This window comes from Spermophilus citellus (assembly GCF_964194105.1).
Source record: "Spermophilus citellus genome assembly, chromosome: 10".
NCBI lineage: Eukaryota > Metazoa > Chordata > Mammalia > Rodentia > Sciuridae > Spermophilus > Spermophilus citellus.
Window position 1 is genome coordinate 61,099,015 of NC_138197.1, and position 18,147 is coordinate 61,117,161.

Here is an 18,147-nt window from a genome sequence, read left to right on the forward strand (position 1 = left end):
AACAAAATCATATACAACTATGGGCAATAAGTTACAGGATTCATTTATTCAGTTTTTACATATTAGAAGTAAAAGAACTGTTGGATTACCCAATTATTATAAGGTTCAAGTAGACTTTAGGTGAGAAGTTCCTTTGTTTTTTTCTCAGGTACTACTGGAACTTCAGTTCCCATCACCTCCACAACTGGAAGTACAAAAACCACACCCCAGCTGAGCACCAGCTTTACCAGTCCTGGGGATACATCAGGTAAGCTCAGTTCAGAGCAATTATACTGACCCCAGCTAAAAATCTGGTTTCAGACAATGCTGTTCAGATAATGTTTTGCCAACTCGATTACCAGACTTAGGTGATCTTTTTATTTAAAATTTAATACCATTAGCCTTTTAACAAGTTGTTTTCTTAAATGATATCATGTTGCAGTTACATGTTCCCACTATCTGATAGCTAGAAGCCCCAGTAAAGCTTTTTTAGATAGGTATTTCAATTTTTTTGAACTTCATCAGGGATAACTAGAATGTCACCAGGTATAACTTTGGGAACCAACAAGAGACTAAGAAGTTACACAGCTTCCAAGCAGGTGAAACAAAGATGTGAGGCAGAGCCTATATTCCATGTAGGCACTTACATTTCACCTCAGCAATAACTCTTCTCTAAGTCCAGCCTTAGATACATTGGTCAATTCTATGATTTTGGAAATATTCAGTAGTTAGTATTTGCAGTTACATGAAACATCAGTGATCTAGTTTTGTGGCCCATTAAATTGTTTGATTGACTCTCAAATATTTTCTTTGTAATTTAGTCAAATTTAACACTACTGATTTTATTTGTTGTTATTTCCATGAAATGAAAAAATAACGAAAGTTCTCAAGCTTGCAAAGCCTAGTTCAAATGTGGATTGGGCATTAGCTGGCTCCCCAGTTCTGTGACCTATACGTAAGAGCTCACTCCCAACAATAAACAAGGAATATGCCTGTGCATGCTTGATTAAATTCAATCATCATTGGGTCCAGGAATACAATATTAACAGTATTTAAGTAGATAATTCAGATTGAAAACTGAAACAACTAAATTTTACAAATGTCTTTCATGCCATTGGTTAAACTCATTTAGACTTCAATGTGCCTTTTCCTTGCGTTCCATTTTCCTGTGTTTTCAACTGTTAAACCCTTTTCACCAGTCCTTGCAGTCCTCTGCCTAGCTTTTCTTCTTCCTCTAATACTATGGTGTTCACAGTATAGTTTCTGGTCCAGCAGCATCAGAATCCTGTGGAAACTTGTTAAAAGTACACATTTCTGGGTTCACCAACCTAGAATCAGAAAGTATCGGGGTGGAGCCCAGCAGACTTTGTTAACAAGTATTTTGGGGATCTGGGGATCGATGCTCAGTTGCAGAAGCACTTCTCCACATTTTCCCCTCTTTTCCAACTTCCTTTCCAGTTTCTATGCCCATCAATGTCATCTCAGAATGACATTCCAAAATCTCAAGAATCAGCTTCTCTCTGATATATTTAAAATGCTTCAATAGTTCTGCTTGCTTTCAAGGTAAATCAAAATGTTGTTATTGTCAAGAGACATATTTTTTCATGATTACACTGGTGTTCTCTTTATGTATTTATTAACTGAGCACACCATTGTTCTATAGTTCCTCTATTTTTGCCAAGCTATTGTTTTGATTTAAATTTTAGGGATTAAATTATGTTTTAAATACACTGCATTTTCAATTATAGTTACTGGATTAAAATATATAATTTATATATTACAGGGGTATTTAAAAAATAGGTTAATCCCAATTAGGTCTGTAAAATTATTGAAATTCAGACTGGACAAGTTAGTTTATTTTTAAAATTTCTTTTATTGACTAAAATACACAGTTTCTTTATATTTCCTTAGATTTTTACATAAGAGCCATTTTTATTCTAGAATCCCACCAATAACACCCCATTACAATTAGTTTTTTTTTAATTTAAAAGGTTTTTTGTTTTATTGATTTTATTTTTTTAAATACATGAGAGTGGAATGATTACAACTCTTATTACACATATAGAGTACAATTTTTCATATCTTTTATAGAGTATGTTCATACCAATTCATGCCTTTATACATGTACTTTGTTTTTTATTTTTTTGCATTACAATTCTTATTACACATATAAACCACAATTTTTTATATCTCTGTTTATATATAAAGTATGTTGACACCCAATTCGAGTCTTCATACATCTACTTTGGATAATGATGTCCATTACATTCCACCACCCTTGCTAATCCCCTGCCCCCTCCCTTTTTCTCCCTCCCCTCTTCCCTATCTAGGATTCATCTATTCCTGCCATGCTTCCCCTCCTTACCCCACTATGAGTCAGCCTCCTTATATCAGAGAAAACATTCAACCAATTAGATTATATTCACAAAAATCTGAATCAAATGTACTTGGGTAATAATGAGGTCTCAATGAGTAATCTCCTGGTCATCATACAGTAAGTACAATGATTTGCAAAAGGGCTACTCGAAGTTTGGTGCACAAATGTGTGGCTCCAGAGTGTGTGCTCAAATTTTGTGATGTGATGAGAAGTGAAACTGAGGGCAAACATTTGAAAATATAGCATCTTGTCACAAAAATCATTTAACTGTTGAATAAAAGCTTGGATAATATATGACCTTGTTTATTTAAATTTTAATTCTATATTAATACTATGGGATTTTTTATAAGAATGTCTCTATGGGCTGGGGATGTGGCTCAAGTGGTAGTGTGCTCGCCTGGCATGCATGGGGCACTGGGTTTGATCCTCAGCATCACATAAAAATAAAAAAATAAAAAGATGTTGTGTCTACCGAAAACTTATATATAAAATATATATATAATATATATAAAAATTGTCTCTCTTTAAAAAAAGAATGTCTCTAGCATATATTGAAATATTACAAGTTGGTTGATTGCCATAGATTGGATAAAAGCACTGATTTGACTATAAATCAGAGGTTGAGGGCTGTAGGTTGATTCTTTGATTTTTCTATCTGCAACCTGGAATACTAGAATATATCACTTAAACATTTTACATGAATGAGAAGAACAATGTTGTCTCTTTCAGAGTATGCTTATGAGGTTAAAAGATTTGATTTATGTATAAGGCAATTTGAAATGCTGTCTTTCTTCAGTAGGAACAGAAGGCCCTAGTGCACCAACAACTAGTGGGAAGGAGATTGGCACACCCAGCAAACCCAGCACTAGAGCTACAAGCACAGGAACTTCAGGTAAATCAGGATATGTGCTTAGTGTCTATGAAATGCATAAAAATATCAAAGCATGTAGGTTGTTGGGTAAATCATGAACACATACAAAAAGATCACATTTTTGCATTGACCTCCCAATTTCTACCTTCAGAGAAACTAGCATTTATTGCAAGCACTGTTAATGTGTTTGTCAGGTACAACAGAAGAGTTGCCGGGGACCACTTCAGGAGCAGGCAGGGGCAACCCAACTGGACAATCCAGCACTGGGGCCACCAGCACTGGAAGCCCAACAGGTATGAGACACACTTCCAAGGGGCTTGTGCTGGGATCTAATACAAGTTGTATGAGATCCCCAAATGTGACAATGAGATATAGGAAAGGTAACCATGGAGAATATTGAAGGCAATGATGACAAAATTGAAACTATGCAGTGTCCTTCAAAGAGTGTTTTCTTCCTAGCTCTCTGTGTAGACTAAGCACCATTCTTCTTCCCATTAGCAACAAGAGGAGAAGCTGATGCAATCACTACTGTCTCTGCTGGTGAGAACACATCTGGAACCACAGGTACTGAAGGAGCATAAGCAGGTGAAATCCAGGCAGTAGATGTGAGAGCTTTTTGCCACAAACCTATTCAGAGACAGTGTTACCTGGGGAATCTGACCATTATGGTCCAGGTGTAGCCAATTCTCCAGAAAAGCATGAATATATCAAGTCTGAGTTTTGTTCTTAATACATTTTAGAATCACTGTGGATTATCGTGAAAGATTAGGGAAATCTAACTGATGTCACCCAGTGCCAAGTGGTAAACAGACAAATTAACAACCATGTAGGTACAATAAGTAATAAGTTTAAGAGGATAGTAAGATAGTAATCAAGACAATAAGAAGGAAAACAATCAAGAGGGGAAAAGATGCAAATTGGTTTAAGATAGTTCTAGTGTACAAGGAAAAGGATATCAATCTTTAATCATGATTTTTGACATAATTACCCTATTTTTAACAACAAGAACTTAATTGAAAGAGTGCATTCTCAGAATTAACTGATTTACCTTATTTACCTTGAGAAAGAGTGTCCGATGCCAGTGAATTTTATAGGGTAAATCCATCTGTTATTTTAAAGCATGTTGCAGATCATTGTTGAAAAGAAGTCCTTCTTTTAGGTTTCTTAAGCTGACTTATTTTTTTTTTTCCCTGATAAATCTCAGGCACCCCTGGAGCATCATCTGGAGCAACCCCTGAAGCTCAAGGTGATAGCACACCTGGAGAGGCAGGGACTTCAACCACTGGTTCAGGTGAGGTCCACTGTTGTGGTTGTGATGCATATGCATTTATCATCCATGCCCTCCTGCAGCAGATGCAGATTTGTAAAATCAGGCCCTAACTTGGATTAGATTGTTGTACCAAGAAAAGTTATGAGGATCTTTTCCTTCATTTTCTAAATCTGGAGACTCTCAATGATATTTAGGTTTTGCAGAAATAATATGTATTCTGCAAACCTCATATTCTATTCTTGGCCCTAAAAACCATAGGAGTTTCTGAAGGCCTCACCAATACTAGCCATGGAGAATTAGCCACAAATTCTGCTAACAGCAAATCAGGTAACCTAGAGGGTGTAGTTCATGCTTTCATCAGAGTCAGATGGAGTGTGTAAATGTGTCCCAGTTCTTTGTGGTGAAGAGTAAAGCATGCAAGGCCAAAACACCTCACCAAGAATTTCCGAGGTAGCAGTGTGTCAGCTGGATTAGATGATCTTCCTAAAGTATCACACAATTGTCCCTTTATGTGCCTATGGTCCATAATGTTTGTGGGATCCTTGACTTGAAGCTTCTGATGCTGTGAGTCTGTAGCAAAGACATAGTGTGCTGTTGTGGTTCAAAATCATATTTGAGTAGAGAAAATTTTTCATCACAGACTCATTGAACATGAAACCATGGAAAAAAGACCATATATGTACATATATTTTAAAGCCACTGTTGCTTCCATGTTCAAAATTAGGTCAGAACCACTACTCAAATAAGTGAATAGTAGAAATGTAGATAGATGGTGCTATGGTCCATGCCTGTAATCCCATCAGCTTGGAATTTGAGGCAGGGGGATTGGGAGTTCAAAGTCAGCCTCAGCAAAAGTGAGGCACTAGGGAACTCAGTGAGACCCTGTCTCTAAATAAGATATACAATAGGGCTGAGTGCCCCTGTTTTCAATCCCTGGTATCAAAAATAAAGTAGATAAAAATGTATCCTAATTGTAAGCTAATATAATTAATCTCATTAAAGGAGTCTGTCATATAGGTTTTATGTTCAAATTTAGAATTATTGGAACAAAAAAGAATTATATAGAAAAGAGTGAAATGTGTTTTAAAAATAGATGAGCATGATCTACTTAATCAAAAATCTTCATATTACTGTTTGTTTTGAAAGGTACCACTGAACCACCAGTTGACACAACAACCAGAGCTTCAAACAATGAAGTGACATCACCTGAAGGGAATTCAGGTTAGTAGAGAATGATTTCAGTGGTCCTGATTTTGGTCCTGGTTTGAATCAAAGTAGTTGAGATGAATCTAAGGAGACCTACTTGACTCAAGACAAATACAGATGTCTTTGTTAAAAAAAAATGCAGTAACTAATTTGAAAGGTTTAAGAAAACATTAAAGCACAAAGTCATAAGCATCTCTAGATACTATGTCACTGGATGCATTTATTAAAATTTTCAACTCTTAGGTGTGAATGGACAGTTAGATTAGCCATTGGTAATAAAGTTCAAGTAGACTGTAGGTGCGAAGTTCCTTTGATGTACTTCTCGGGCTCTACTGGATCTTCAGTTCCCATCACCTCCACAGCTGTAAGTGCAGGCACCACAGGAGGACTGAGCCCCAGCATTATCAGTCCTGGTGGTACATCAGGTAATCCCAGTTCAGAGCAAGTACATTGGCCTCAGCCAAGCAAATGGTTTCAGGCAATGCTTCTGGGACAATATTTTTCTTAATCAAATACCTGACTTAGGTGGTTTTTCTCATGTATAATTAAAATTTAATATCATTAGCCTTTTGATATCATTAGATTTAAAATATATTAAAATCTAATATCATTAAACTTTCAGCATGTTGTTTCCTTATGCAATATTACTTTACAAGTACATACACCCATTGATTGTTGAAGGCTTCATGCAGGTTTGTTTGCTTTTTTGCCATTTGTACAGTTGTATCAATTTTTTTCAAGCTTCCTAGGGAACAACTACAGTGTCACCAGGTGTAACTTTAAGAACCCATAGGAATGACTCAGCTTTCAGTCAGGTGAAACAAAGTTATGAATCAAACACAACATTCCAACCAACACATTTAACTATAGCAATCACCATTCTGAGTATAGCCTAAAACAAAGAGGCCAATTTAATAGTTACACAAGTGAATTCCATGATTTTGTGCAATTCATGTAAGTATTTGCATTTGCATATGAAACATTAATGATACACATTTTTGTCCTTTAAAATATCTGATTTACTTTCAAGTATATTCTTTGTAAAAAATAGTAAGGCTTAACACATTATAAATGTTTCTTGTCATAGGATAGAAAATAAAAGTTCCTAAGCTTACAAAGTCTGGTTAGAACACGAACTCTGAACCTGATGGGCAATAGCTGCTTTCTCAATGGTGTGACCAGTGTAATAGAGCTCATTTCCAACAAAAGCCAAGCAGAATATGCTTGTGGATATGCATGATTAAATTCAGCCAGTGTAGGACCAGGAATACAATACTATTGACAATACTGGACATAGATAATTTAGATTGAAATAAAAAATGACTCAATTTCAAACTCTCTCTGATGCCATCAGTTACAAAGTTTAAGGACCTCTGAACTGTCTTCCCTTGTAGCATATTTTCTGTTTTGTTCACATGGTAAGTCCTTTTACACAGTCACTGGATTCCTCTGCCTTGCTTACCTTCCTCCTCTAACTCCATGGTGCTCACAGTGTTGTTCCTGGAACAGCAACGTTGGAATCCTATGGGATTTTATTAAAAGTGCATATCTTATAGTCCACTGGCAGAGAATTGGAAATTCTATTGGGTGGGTGGAGTCCACCAATTATTTAGGGAATTGATGCTCATGGTTGAGAAACACATCTCCACAGTTCCCACTCTTTCCCAACTTCACTCCCAGTTTACACTCTATAAATGTCATGTCAGAGGGCTTTTTTAAGCTCACCTCTCATCCTGTGTCTGTATTACTTAGAGTACTTAAAGAGTTCTGATTTCTTTTAAGATAATCCAAAAATTTATATATCATTCGGAGGCCTTTGTGTCATGTATGCATATGAGGTCTTAAGAATTTAATAATCTATAGGCTGGTTGTGTTTCTCACACACTCATTTTTGGTTATCTATTGTTTTGATTTAATATTTCTGATGAATAGTCTTTTGAATAAGCTGTAGTTTTTGAAATTATTGATTTAAATGATATAGCTTATGCATTAAAGGATAAAAATGAAACTAGGCAATTCCCATTGGATCAGTAAATTTATTGAAATTTAAAGTGTTGACCATTCTGTTTATATTCCAAAAGTCTGATACAGAATTACTTGGTTAATAAGGTTGTGTCATTCAGAGATCTTCCGCAATTATCAGACAGTAAGGTATTTGAACAGGGCTACTCAATATTGGTCCAGGAATGTGTGGCTCATTGTGTTTGTTAACAGCCCATGATGTGATAAGAAGTGAAACACAGAGCAAGCATTTGCAAACAGAGAATTTTAACATAATAGTATTTTACTGTTGAAGAAAAATTAGTATGTTCTATGGTCTTATTTATTTAGATTTTTTATTAGTATTTATTTTATAACATTTTGAAAACCATACCTCTAGCAGAGATGAGAATAATAAAATTTGGCCTGTTGTCAGAGATCTTTTGAGCACTAGTGGTTACAGCATAAAATTAAAAATAGGTGATTGAAGTTTGGCTGCCTGGTTTTCTAGCTTCCAACTGGATGACTAGAGCACATCATTTAACCATTTTTGATAAGTGAGATGAATAATGTGGATGCTTTGAGAGGATGTTTATGAGATTTAAAGGTTTGTTTTATGCATAAGGCAATATGAAATGCTTTTTTTTTTTTAAAAAAAATCAGGAGGCACGAGAAGCCCAAGTACACCTACACCTATTGGGGAGGAGGGCACCACAGCCAGCAAACCCAGCACTGGATCTACAAGCACAGGAATTTCAGGTAAGTCAGGATGTGTGCTTAGTGTCTATGAAATGCATAAAAATATCAAAGCATGTAGGTTGTTGGGTAAATCATGAAAATGTACAAAAAAATCAAAATTTTGCTTTGATCTTTCCAACTCCTCCTTCAGAGGAGCTATCATACATTGCATGCATTGTTACTGTGTTTGTCAGGTACAACAGGAGAGTTGCTGAGAACAACCTCAAGAGCAGGCAGGGGCAACACAACTGGACAATCCACCACTGGGGCCACCAGCCCTGGAAGCCCAACAGGTATGAGAGACACTTCCAAGGGGCTTGTGCTGGGATCTAATACAAGTTATGTAAGATCTCCAAATGTGAGAATAGATACAGTTAAGGTAACAATGGAGATTATTGAAGGAAATCATGACAAAATTAAAACTGCATTGTCCTTCAAAGAGTGTTTTCTTCCTAGCTCTCTGTGTAGACTAAGCACTTTTTTTTTTTCCCATTAGCATCAAAAGGAGAAGCTGATGCAACCACCACTGTCTCTGCTGGTGAGAACACATCTGGAACCACAGGTACTGAAGGAGCATAAGCAGGTGAAATCCAGGCAGTAGATGTGAGAGCTTTTTGCCCCAAACCTATTCAGAGACAGTGTTACCTGGGGAATCTGACCATTATGGTCCAGGTGTAGCCAATTATCCAGAAAAGCGTGAATATGTCAAGTCTAAGATTTGTTCTTAATACATTTTAGAATCTCTGTGGAATATGGTGAAAGATTAGGGAAATCTAACTGATCTCACCCAGTGCAAAGTGGGAGGCAGAGAAATTAACAACCATCTAGGTGCAATAAGTAATAACTTTAAGAGTATAGTAAGATTGCAATCAAGAGGGGAATGATGCAAACTGGATCATAAGACAGTTCTAGTGTACAAAAAAAAAACATATCAAAGTTTAATCATGGTTTTTTGACATGATTACCCTATTTTTAACAGCAATAACTTACTTGAAACAGTACATTATTAGAATTACCTGATTTACCATATTTATCCTGAGAAAGAATGTCATATGCCAGTGAATTTTATAGGGTAAATCCATCTGTTATTTTAATGCACATTCCAGATTATGTTGATAGGACGTCCCTCCTTTAGGTTTCTTAAGCTGATTTCTTATTTTTTTAATATTTATTTTTTAGTTGTAGTTGGACACATCTTTATTTTCCTTATTTTATGTGGTGCTGATGATTGAACCCAGGGCCCTGCATGTGCTAGGTGAGCTCTCTACCACTGAGCCACAATCCCAGCCCCTGATTTTTTTTCCTTTTTGTTCTTGATAAATGTCAGGCACCCCTGGAGCATCATCTCAAGCAACCCCTGAAGCTCAAAGCGGCAGCACACCTGGAGAGGCAGGGACTAGAGCCGCTACTTCAGGTGAGGTCCACTGTTCATGTTTGTTGCATAAGCATTTATGATCCATGCCCTCCTGTAGGAGATGCAGACTTGTAAATTCAGGCCCTAAGTTGGATTATATTGTTGGACCAAGAAAAGTTATGTGGATATTTTTCTTCATTTTCTAAATCTGGAGACTCTCAGTTATTTGTAGAGCTTGCAGGAATAATATGTATTCTCCAAAACCCATATACTGGTCTTGGTGCTAAGAACCATAGGAGTTTGTGAAGGCCCCACCAATACTATCCATGGACACTCAGCTAGAATAGCCACAGCTTCGCCTAGCAGCAAATCAGGTAGGTAGAGAGTGTAGTCCATTGTTTCATCAGAATAAGATGGAGTGGGTAAGTGTGTCCCAGTTCTTTGTGGAAAAGAGTAGGAAGAGGTAGTAGGAATTGAAGCATGAAAGGCCAAAACAATTCACCAAGAATTTCTCAGGTAACAGTGTGTCAGCTGGATTAGATGGTCTTTCTACAGTATCATACAATTGTCCCTGTATGTGCCTAAGCTCCATAATGTTTGTGGAATCCTTGATCTTGATCTTTTGATGCTGTGAGTGTGTAGCAATGACATAGTTTGCTGTGGTGGTTAAAAATCATATTTGAGTTGAGAAAATTGTCCATCAGAGACTCACTGAACATGAAACCGTGGAAAAAATTCATATATAAATATATTTTAAAATCTCAGTTGCTTCTAATATTCAGCATTGAGTCAGAATCACTACTCAAATAAGAGAATATTAAAAATGTAGATAGCTGGTGCTGTGGTCCATGCCTGTAATCCTAGCAACTTGGGAGGCTGAGGCAAAAGAATTGTGAATTCAAAGCCAGCCTTAACAAAAGTGAGGCACCAAGCAACTCGGTGAGACCCTGTCCCTAAATAAAATACACAATCAAGTGGGGATGTGGCTCAGAGGTTGAGTGCCTCTGAGTTCAATCCCAGGTATGAAAAAAAAAAGTCAGATAAAAATGTATCCTAATTGTAAGCCAGTATAGTTCATCTCACTAAAGGATTCTCTCATACAGGTTTTATGATCTAATTTGGAATTATTGGAAAAGAAAACCAGAATTTTTATAGAAAAGAATGAAATGTATTTGAAAAACAGATGAGCATGATCTACTTAATCAAAAACCTTGATGTTATTCATTTTTTTTTTTTTTTTTTTGCTTTGAAAGGTATCACTGAACCATCAGTTGACACAACAACCAGAGCCTCAAATAATGAAGTGACATCACCTGAAGGGAATTCAGGTTAGTAGAGAATGACTTCAGTGGTCCTGATTTTGGTCCTGGTTTGAATCAAAGTAGTTGAGATGGATCTAAGGAGACCTAGTTGACTCAACTTAAGACAAAGAAAGATGTCTTTGTTAAAAAATATGCAGTAACTAATTTGATATAATTAGCTTTAATATATAATTAAAATCTAAATAATTAAACTTTCAACATTGCTTTCTTTTACCATATCATATTACAAGTACATGCTCCCACTGATTGTTGCAGGCCTCATGCAGGTTTGTTTTTTGCCATTTGTACTGTTGTATCAATTTTTTTCAAACTTCCTAAGGAACAACTAGCAAGTCACCAGTTATAACTTTAAGAACCCATAGGAATGTCTAAGTGACATAGCTTCCAATCAAGTGGAACAAAGATATGAGTCAAACACAATATTCCAAACAACACCCCTTTAACCATAGCAATCAGCACTCTGAGTGCAGTCTAAAACAAAGAGGCCAATTTACCAGTTACACAAGTCAATTCCATGACTTTTTACAAATCATGTAAGTATTTGCACTTGCATATGAAACATTAATGATACACATTTTTGTCCTTTAAAATATCTGATTTGCTTTCAAGTATATTCTTTGTTAACATAGTCAGGCTTAACAAGTTATGTGTTTATTGTCATGAGATGAGAATATAAAAGTTCCTCAGCTTATAAAGTCTGCTTAGAACAGGAACTCTGAACCTGATGGGCAATAGCTGCTTTCTCAATGGTGTGACCAGTGTAATAGAGCTCATTTCCAACAAAAGCCAAGCAGAATATGCTTGTGGATATGCATGATTAAATTCAGCCAGTGTAGGACCAGGAATACAATACTATTGACAATACTGGACATAGATAATTTAGATTGAAAACAAAAATGACTCAATTTCAAACTAACTCTGATGCCATCCATTCCAATTTTCAGGGCCTCTAAAATGTCTTCCCTTGTTGCCCATTTTCCTGTGTTTTATTCACATGTTAAGCTCTTTTCCCAAGTCCTTGCAGTCCTCTGCTTTGCTTACCTTCTCTAATACCATGGTTACAGTGTGGTTCCTGTACCAGAAGCATTGGAATCCTGTGGGATCTTATTAAAAGTGCACATTTCCTAGTCCACCAGCACAGAATTGGAAAGTCTATTGGGTCAAATTTTTTAGGGAATTGATGCTCAAGGTAGAGAAACACATCTCCACAGTTTCCACTCTTTCCCAACTTCATTCCCAGTTTACACTCCATAAATGTCATGTCAGAATGACTTGTCCAAAGCTCACCTCTCACCCTGTGTCTGTATTATTTAGTACTTAAATAGTTCTGATTTCTTTTAAGTTAATCCAGAAATTTATATAGCATTAGGAGGAAGCCTTTGTCTCATGTATGCATATTAGGTCTTATAAATTTATTCAAGAATCTATGGGCCTATTGTGTTTCTCACACACTCATTTTTGGGTAGCTATTGTTTTGATTTAAAATTCATGATGAATTGCCTTTTGCATAAGCTGTAGTTTTTGAAATTACTGATTTAAACGATATAGTTTATGAATAATAGGAAAAAAGGAAACTTGGCAATTCCCATTGGATCAGTAAATTTATTGAAATTTAAAGTGTTGACCATTTGTTTATATTCCAAAAGTCTGACTCAGAATTACTTGGTTAATAAGGTTGTCTCATTCAGAGATGTTTCACAATTATCAGCTAGTAAAGTATTTGAACAAGGCTACTCAACATTGGTCCATGAATGTGTGCCTTATTGTGTTTGTTAACAGCCCATGATGTGATAAGAAGTGAAAGCATTTGTAATCAGAGAAATTTAGTATAATAATATTTTGTTGAATAAAAATTTGTATGTTATATGGTCTTATTTACTTAGATTTTATATTAGCATTCATTTTATAACACTATGAAAACCATGCTTTGGCAAAGATTAGAATAATAAAACTTGGCCTGTTAGAGATCTTTTGAGCAGCACTGGTTACAGCATGAAATTAGGGATAGGTGATTGAAGTTTGGCTGTCTGAAATTGTAGCTTCCAACTGGATGACGAGAGCATATCACTTAACCATTTTTGATAAGTGAGAGGAATAATGTAGCTGCTTTGAAAGGATGTTTATGAGATTTAAATATGAAATGCTTTTTTAAAAAATCAGGAGGAACCACAAGCCCTAGTACAACACCACCTATTGGGGAGGAGGGCACCACAGCCAACAAACCCAGCACTGGAGCTACAAGCCCAGGAACTTCAGGTAAGTTGGGATGTGTGCTTAGTGTCTATGCAGTGTATACAGTAACAAAGCATGTAGGCTGTTGGGTAAACCACGAAAATTATAAAAATATCAAATTTTGCCTGGATCTTCCTATCTCCTCCTTCAGAGGAAGTAGCATACATTGCAAGCACTGTTATTGTGTTTATCAGGTATAACAGGAGAGTCTCTGGGAACAACCTCAGGAGCAGTCAGGGGCAACCCAACTGGACAATCCAGCACTGGGGCCACCAGCACTGGAAGCCCAACAGGTATGAGAGACACTTCCAAGGGGCTTGTGCTGGGATCTAATACAAGTTATGTAAGATCTCCAAATGTGAGAATAGATACAGTTAAGGTAACAATGGAGAATAGGAAATTATGACAAAATTGAAAGTATGCATTTTCCTTCAAAGAGTGTTTTCTTCCTAGCTCTCTGTGTAGACTAAGCACCATTTCTTTTCCCATTAGCAACAAGAGGAAGAGTTGATGCAACCACCACTGTCTCTGCTGGTGAGAACACATCTGGAACCACAGGTACTGAAGGAGCATAAGCAGGTGAAATCCAGGCAGTAGATGTGAGAGCTTTTTGCCCCAAACCTACTCAGAGACAGTGTTACCTGGGGAATCTGACCATTATGGTCGAGGTGTAGCCAATTCTCCAGAAAATCACGAATATATCAAGTCTGAGTTTTGTTGTTAACACATTTAGAGTCACTGTGGAATATGGTGAAAGACTAGCGAAATCTAACTGATTTTACCCAGTGCCAAGTGGGAAACAGAAAAATTAATAAACATCCAGGTGCACAAATTAATAAGATTAACAGGATAATAAGATAGCAATGAAGACAATAAGTAAGATAACAATCAAGAGGGAAAAGATGCAAACTAGATCATAAGACAGTTCTAGTGTACCAGGAAAAACATCAAAGTTTAATCATTTATTGATATGATTATGCTATTTTTAACAATAATAACTTAACTGAAACAATACATTATCAGAATTACTTACGTTATTTACCCTGAGAAACAATGTTAGATGCCAGTGAATTTTATAGGGTAAATCCATCTGTTACCTTAAAGCATATTCCAGATCATACTGACCAGAAGTCCCTCCTTTAGGTTTCTTAAGCTGACTTCTTTTTTATTTTTCCCTGATAAATCTCAGGCATCCCTGGAGCTCGAGGTGGCAGCACACCTGGAGAGGCAGATACTGCATCCACTGGTTCAGGTGAGGTCCACTGTTCTGGTTTGATGCATAAGCATTATCATCCATGCCCTCCTGCAGCAGATGCTGATTTGTAAAATCAGGCCCTAACTTGGATTTTATTTTTGGACCCAGAAAAGTTATGAGGATCTTTTTCTTCATTTTCTAAATCTGGAGACTCTCAATTATTTATGAGCGTTGCAGGAATAATATGATTCTCCAAACCCTATATACTGGTTTTGCCTCTAAAAACCATAGAAGTTTCTCAAGGCCCCACCAGTACTACCCATGGAGACTCAGCTAGAATAGCCACAACTTCTGCTAACAGCAAATCAGGTAACATAGAGGGTGTAGTCCATGCTTTTCTCAGAGTAAGATGGAGTGTGTAAGTGTGTCCCAGTTGTTTTCTATGGAGTGTAGTGAAGAGTAGAAAGAGGTAGTAGGGAATGAAGCATGAGGGGCCAAAACACTTTACCAAGAATTTCTCAGATAGCAGTGTGTCAGCTGGATTATATGGTCTTTCTATAGTATCCCACAATTGTCCCTGTGTGTGCCTATGGTCCATAGTGTTCATGGGATCCTTGACCTGGAGCTTCGGATGCTGTGAGCATGTAGCAACAACATAGTTTGCTGTGGTGGTTAAAAATAATATTTGAGTAGAGAAAATTTTCCATCATAGACCCATTGAACATGAAACTTTGGCAAAAAGTTCATATAATCATATATTTTAAAGCTTCAGTTGCTTCTAATGTTCAGAATTTGGTGAGAACCACTACTCAAATAAGTGAATAGTAATAATATAGATAGCTGGTGCTGTGGTCCATTCCTGTAACCCTAGAAGCTTGGGAGGCTGAGGTAAAAAGATTGTGAGTTCAATGTCAGCCCAAGCAAAATTTATGCACTAAGCAACTCAGTGAAACCCTATCTCTAAATAAAATTCACAGTAGGACTGGGGATGTGACTGACTGCCCCTAAGTTCAATCTCCAGTATCAAGAAAAAAAAAAAAAGAAAAACGTAGATAATAAGGTATCCTAATTGTAGGATAATATAATTAATCTCATTAAAGGAGTCTGTCATACAGATTATATGTTCAAATTTGGAATTTTTGGAACAGAAACAGAGAATTATATAGAAGAGTGAAATATATTTTAAAAACAGATCAGCATGATCTACTTAATCAAAAACCTTAATATTATTCATTTTTTGATTTCAAAGGTACTACTGGCACATCAGTTGGCAAAACATCCAGAGCCTTAAACAATGAAGTGACATCATCTGAAGGGAACTCGGGTTAGTAGAGAATGATTTCAGTGGTCCTGATTTTTGTCCTCTTTTGAATCAGAGTAGTTGAGATGAATCTAAGGAGAACTAGTTCATTCATCTCAAGACAAAGAAAGATGTCTTTGTTTAAAAAAATGCAATAAACTGATTTGAAACATTTAAGAAAACATTAAAGCACTGTCATAAGCAACTCTGGGTACTAAGTCACTGGATACATTTATTAGAATTTTAACTCTTTGTTGTGAATGGACAGTTACATTACCCATTGGTAATAAAGTCCAAGTAGACTGTAGGTGAGAAGTTCCTTTGGTATACTTCCCAGGCTCTACTGGAACTTCAGTTCCCATCACCTCCACAGCTGGAAGTGCAGGCACCACAGGAGGACTGAGCCCCAGCATTACCAGTCCTGGTGGTACATCAGGTAAGCCCAGTTCAGAGCAAGTATATTGGCCTCAGCCAAGAAAATGGTTTCAGGCATGCTTCTCAGACAATATTTTTCCAAATCGAATACCTGACTTAGGTGATTTTCCTCATATAATTAAAATTTAATATCATTAGCATTTTGATATCATTAGCTTTAATATATAATTAAAAATTAATATCATTAGACATTCAACATGTTGCTTCCTTTTACCATATTATTTTACAAGTACATGCTCCCACTGATTGTTGCAGTCCTTATACAGGTTTGTTTGCTTTTTTGCCATTTGTAGTTGTATCATTTATTTTCAAGCTTCATCAGGGACAATTAGACTGTCATCAGGTGTGACTTTAAGAACCCATAGGAATGTCTAAGTGACACAGCTTTCAATCAGGTGAAACAAAGATATAAGTCAAACACAATATTCCAAACAACACCTGTTTAACCATAGCAATCACCACTCTTGAGTACAGTCTAAAACAAAGGGGCCAATTTAAAATTTGCACAAGTCAATTCCATGACTTTGTACAAATCATATAAGTATTTGCACTTGAATATGAAACATAAATGATACACATTTTTGTCCTTTAAAATATCTGATTTGCTTTCAAGTATATTCTTTGTTAACACAGTCAGACTTAACACATTATATGTGTTTGTTGTCATGAGACAAGAAAATAAAAGTTCCTAAGCTTACAAAGTCTGGTTAGAACATGAACTCTGAACCTGATGGGCAATAGCTGCCTTCTCAATGGTGTGACCAGTGTAATATATAGAGCTCATTTCCAACAAAAGCCAAGCAGAAAATGCTGTGGATGCGCATTGATTAAATTCAGTTAGTGTAGGACCAGGAATACAATACAATTGACAATATTGGACATAGATAATTTAGATTGAAAACAAACATGACTCAATTTCAAACTCTCTGATCCCATCCATTCCAAATTTTCAGGGCCTCTAAAGTGTCTTCCCTTGTAGCCCATTTTTTTTCTGTGTTTTATTCACATGTTAAGCCCCTTCCCCAAGTCCCTGCAGTCCTCTGCCTTGTTTTCCTTCCTCTAACACCATGGTGCTCACAGTGTGGTTCCTATATCAGCAGCATTGGAATCCTGTGGGATCTTATTAAAGGTGCACATTTCCTAGTTCACTAGCAGAGAATTGGAAAGTCTACTGGGTGGGTGGAGCCACTCAATTTTTTTTAGGGAATTGATGCTCAAGGTAGAGAAACAAATCTCCACAGTTCCCACTCTTTCCCAACTTCATTCCCAGTTTACACTCCATAAATGTCATGTCAGAATGGCTTTTCCAAAGCTCACCTCTCATCCTGTGTCTGCATTATTTAGAGTACTTAAATAGTTCTGATTTCTTTTAAGATAATTCAGAAATTTATGAAGCATTAGGAGGCCTTTGTCTCATGTATGCATATTAGGTCTTATAAATTTATTCAAGAATCTATGGGCCTGTTGTGTTTCTCACACATTCATTTTTGGGTAGCTATTGTTTTGATTTAAAATTCATGATGAATTGCCTTTTGCATAAGCTGTAGTTTTTGAAATTACTGATTTAAATGATATAGCTTATGCATAAAAATAATAAAAAAGAAACTTGGCAATTCCCATTGGATCAGTAAATTTATTGAAATTTTAAAGTGTTGATCATTTTGTTTATATTCCAAAAGTCTGGCTCAGAATTACTTGGTTAATAAGGTTGTCTCATTCAGAGATGTTTCACAAGTATCAGCTAGTAAAGTATTTGAACAAGGCTACTCAACATTGGTCCATGAATGTGTGGTTTATTGTGTTTGTTAACAGCTGATGATGTGATCAGAAGTGAAACACAGAGCAAGCATTTGCAAACAGAGAATTTTAACATAATAGTATTTTATTG

The 18,147-nt window shown here is 36.4% G+C and overlaps 1 protein-coding gene across 1 annotated transcript; it reads left to right on the top strand.

Annotated features, from left to right (window-relative positions):
• Positions 1-515: 515 nt before the first annotated feature.
• MUC21 (mucin 21, cell surface associated) lies at positions 516-16,608 on the top strand (the record flags this gene model as incomplete). Its single annotated transcript, XM_081310813.1, has 12 exons — positions 516-591; positions 3,422-3,520; positions 8,918-8,983; positions 9,749-9,835; positions 11,029-11,103; positions 13,258-13,353; positions 13,524-13,622; positions 13,822-13,887; positions 14,519-14,581; positions 15,774-15,848; positions 16,162-16,260; positions 16,553-16,608. 12 exons carry the CDS (start codon positions 516-518, stop codon positions 16,606-16,608), a joined length of 957 nt encoding a protein of 318 aa, XP_081166939.1.
• Between the last annotated feature and the right edge of the window lie 1,539 nt (positions 16,609-18,147).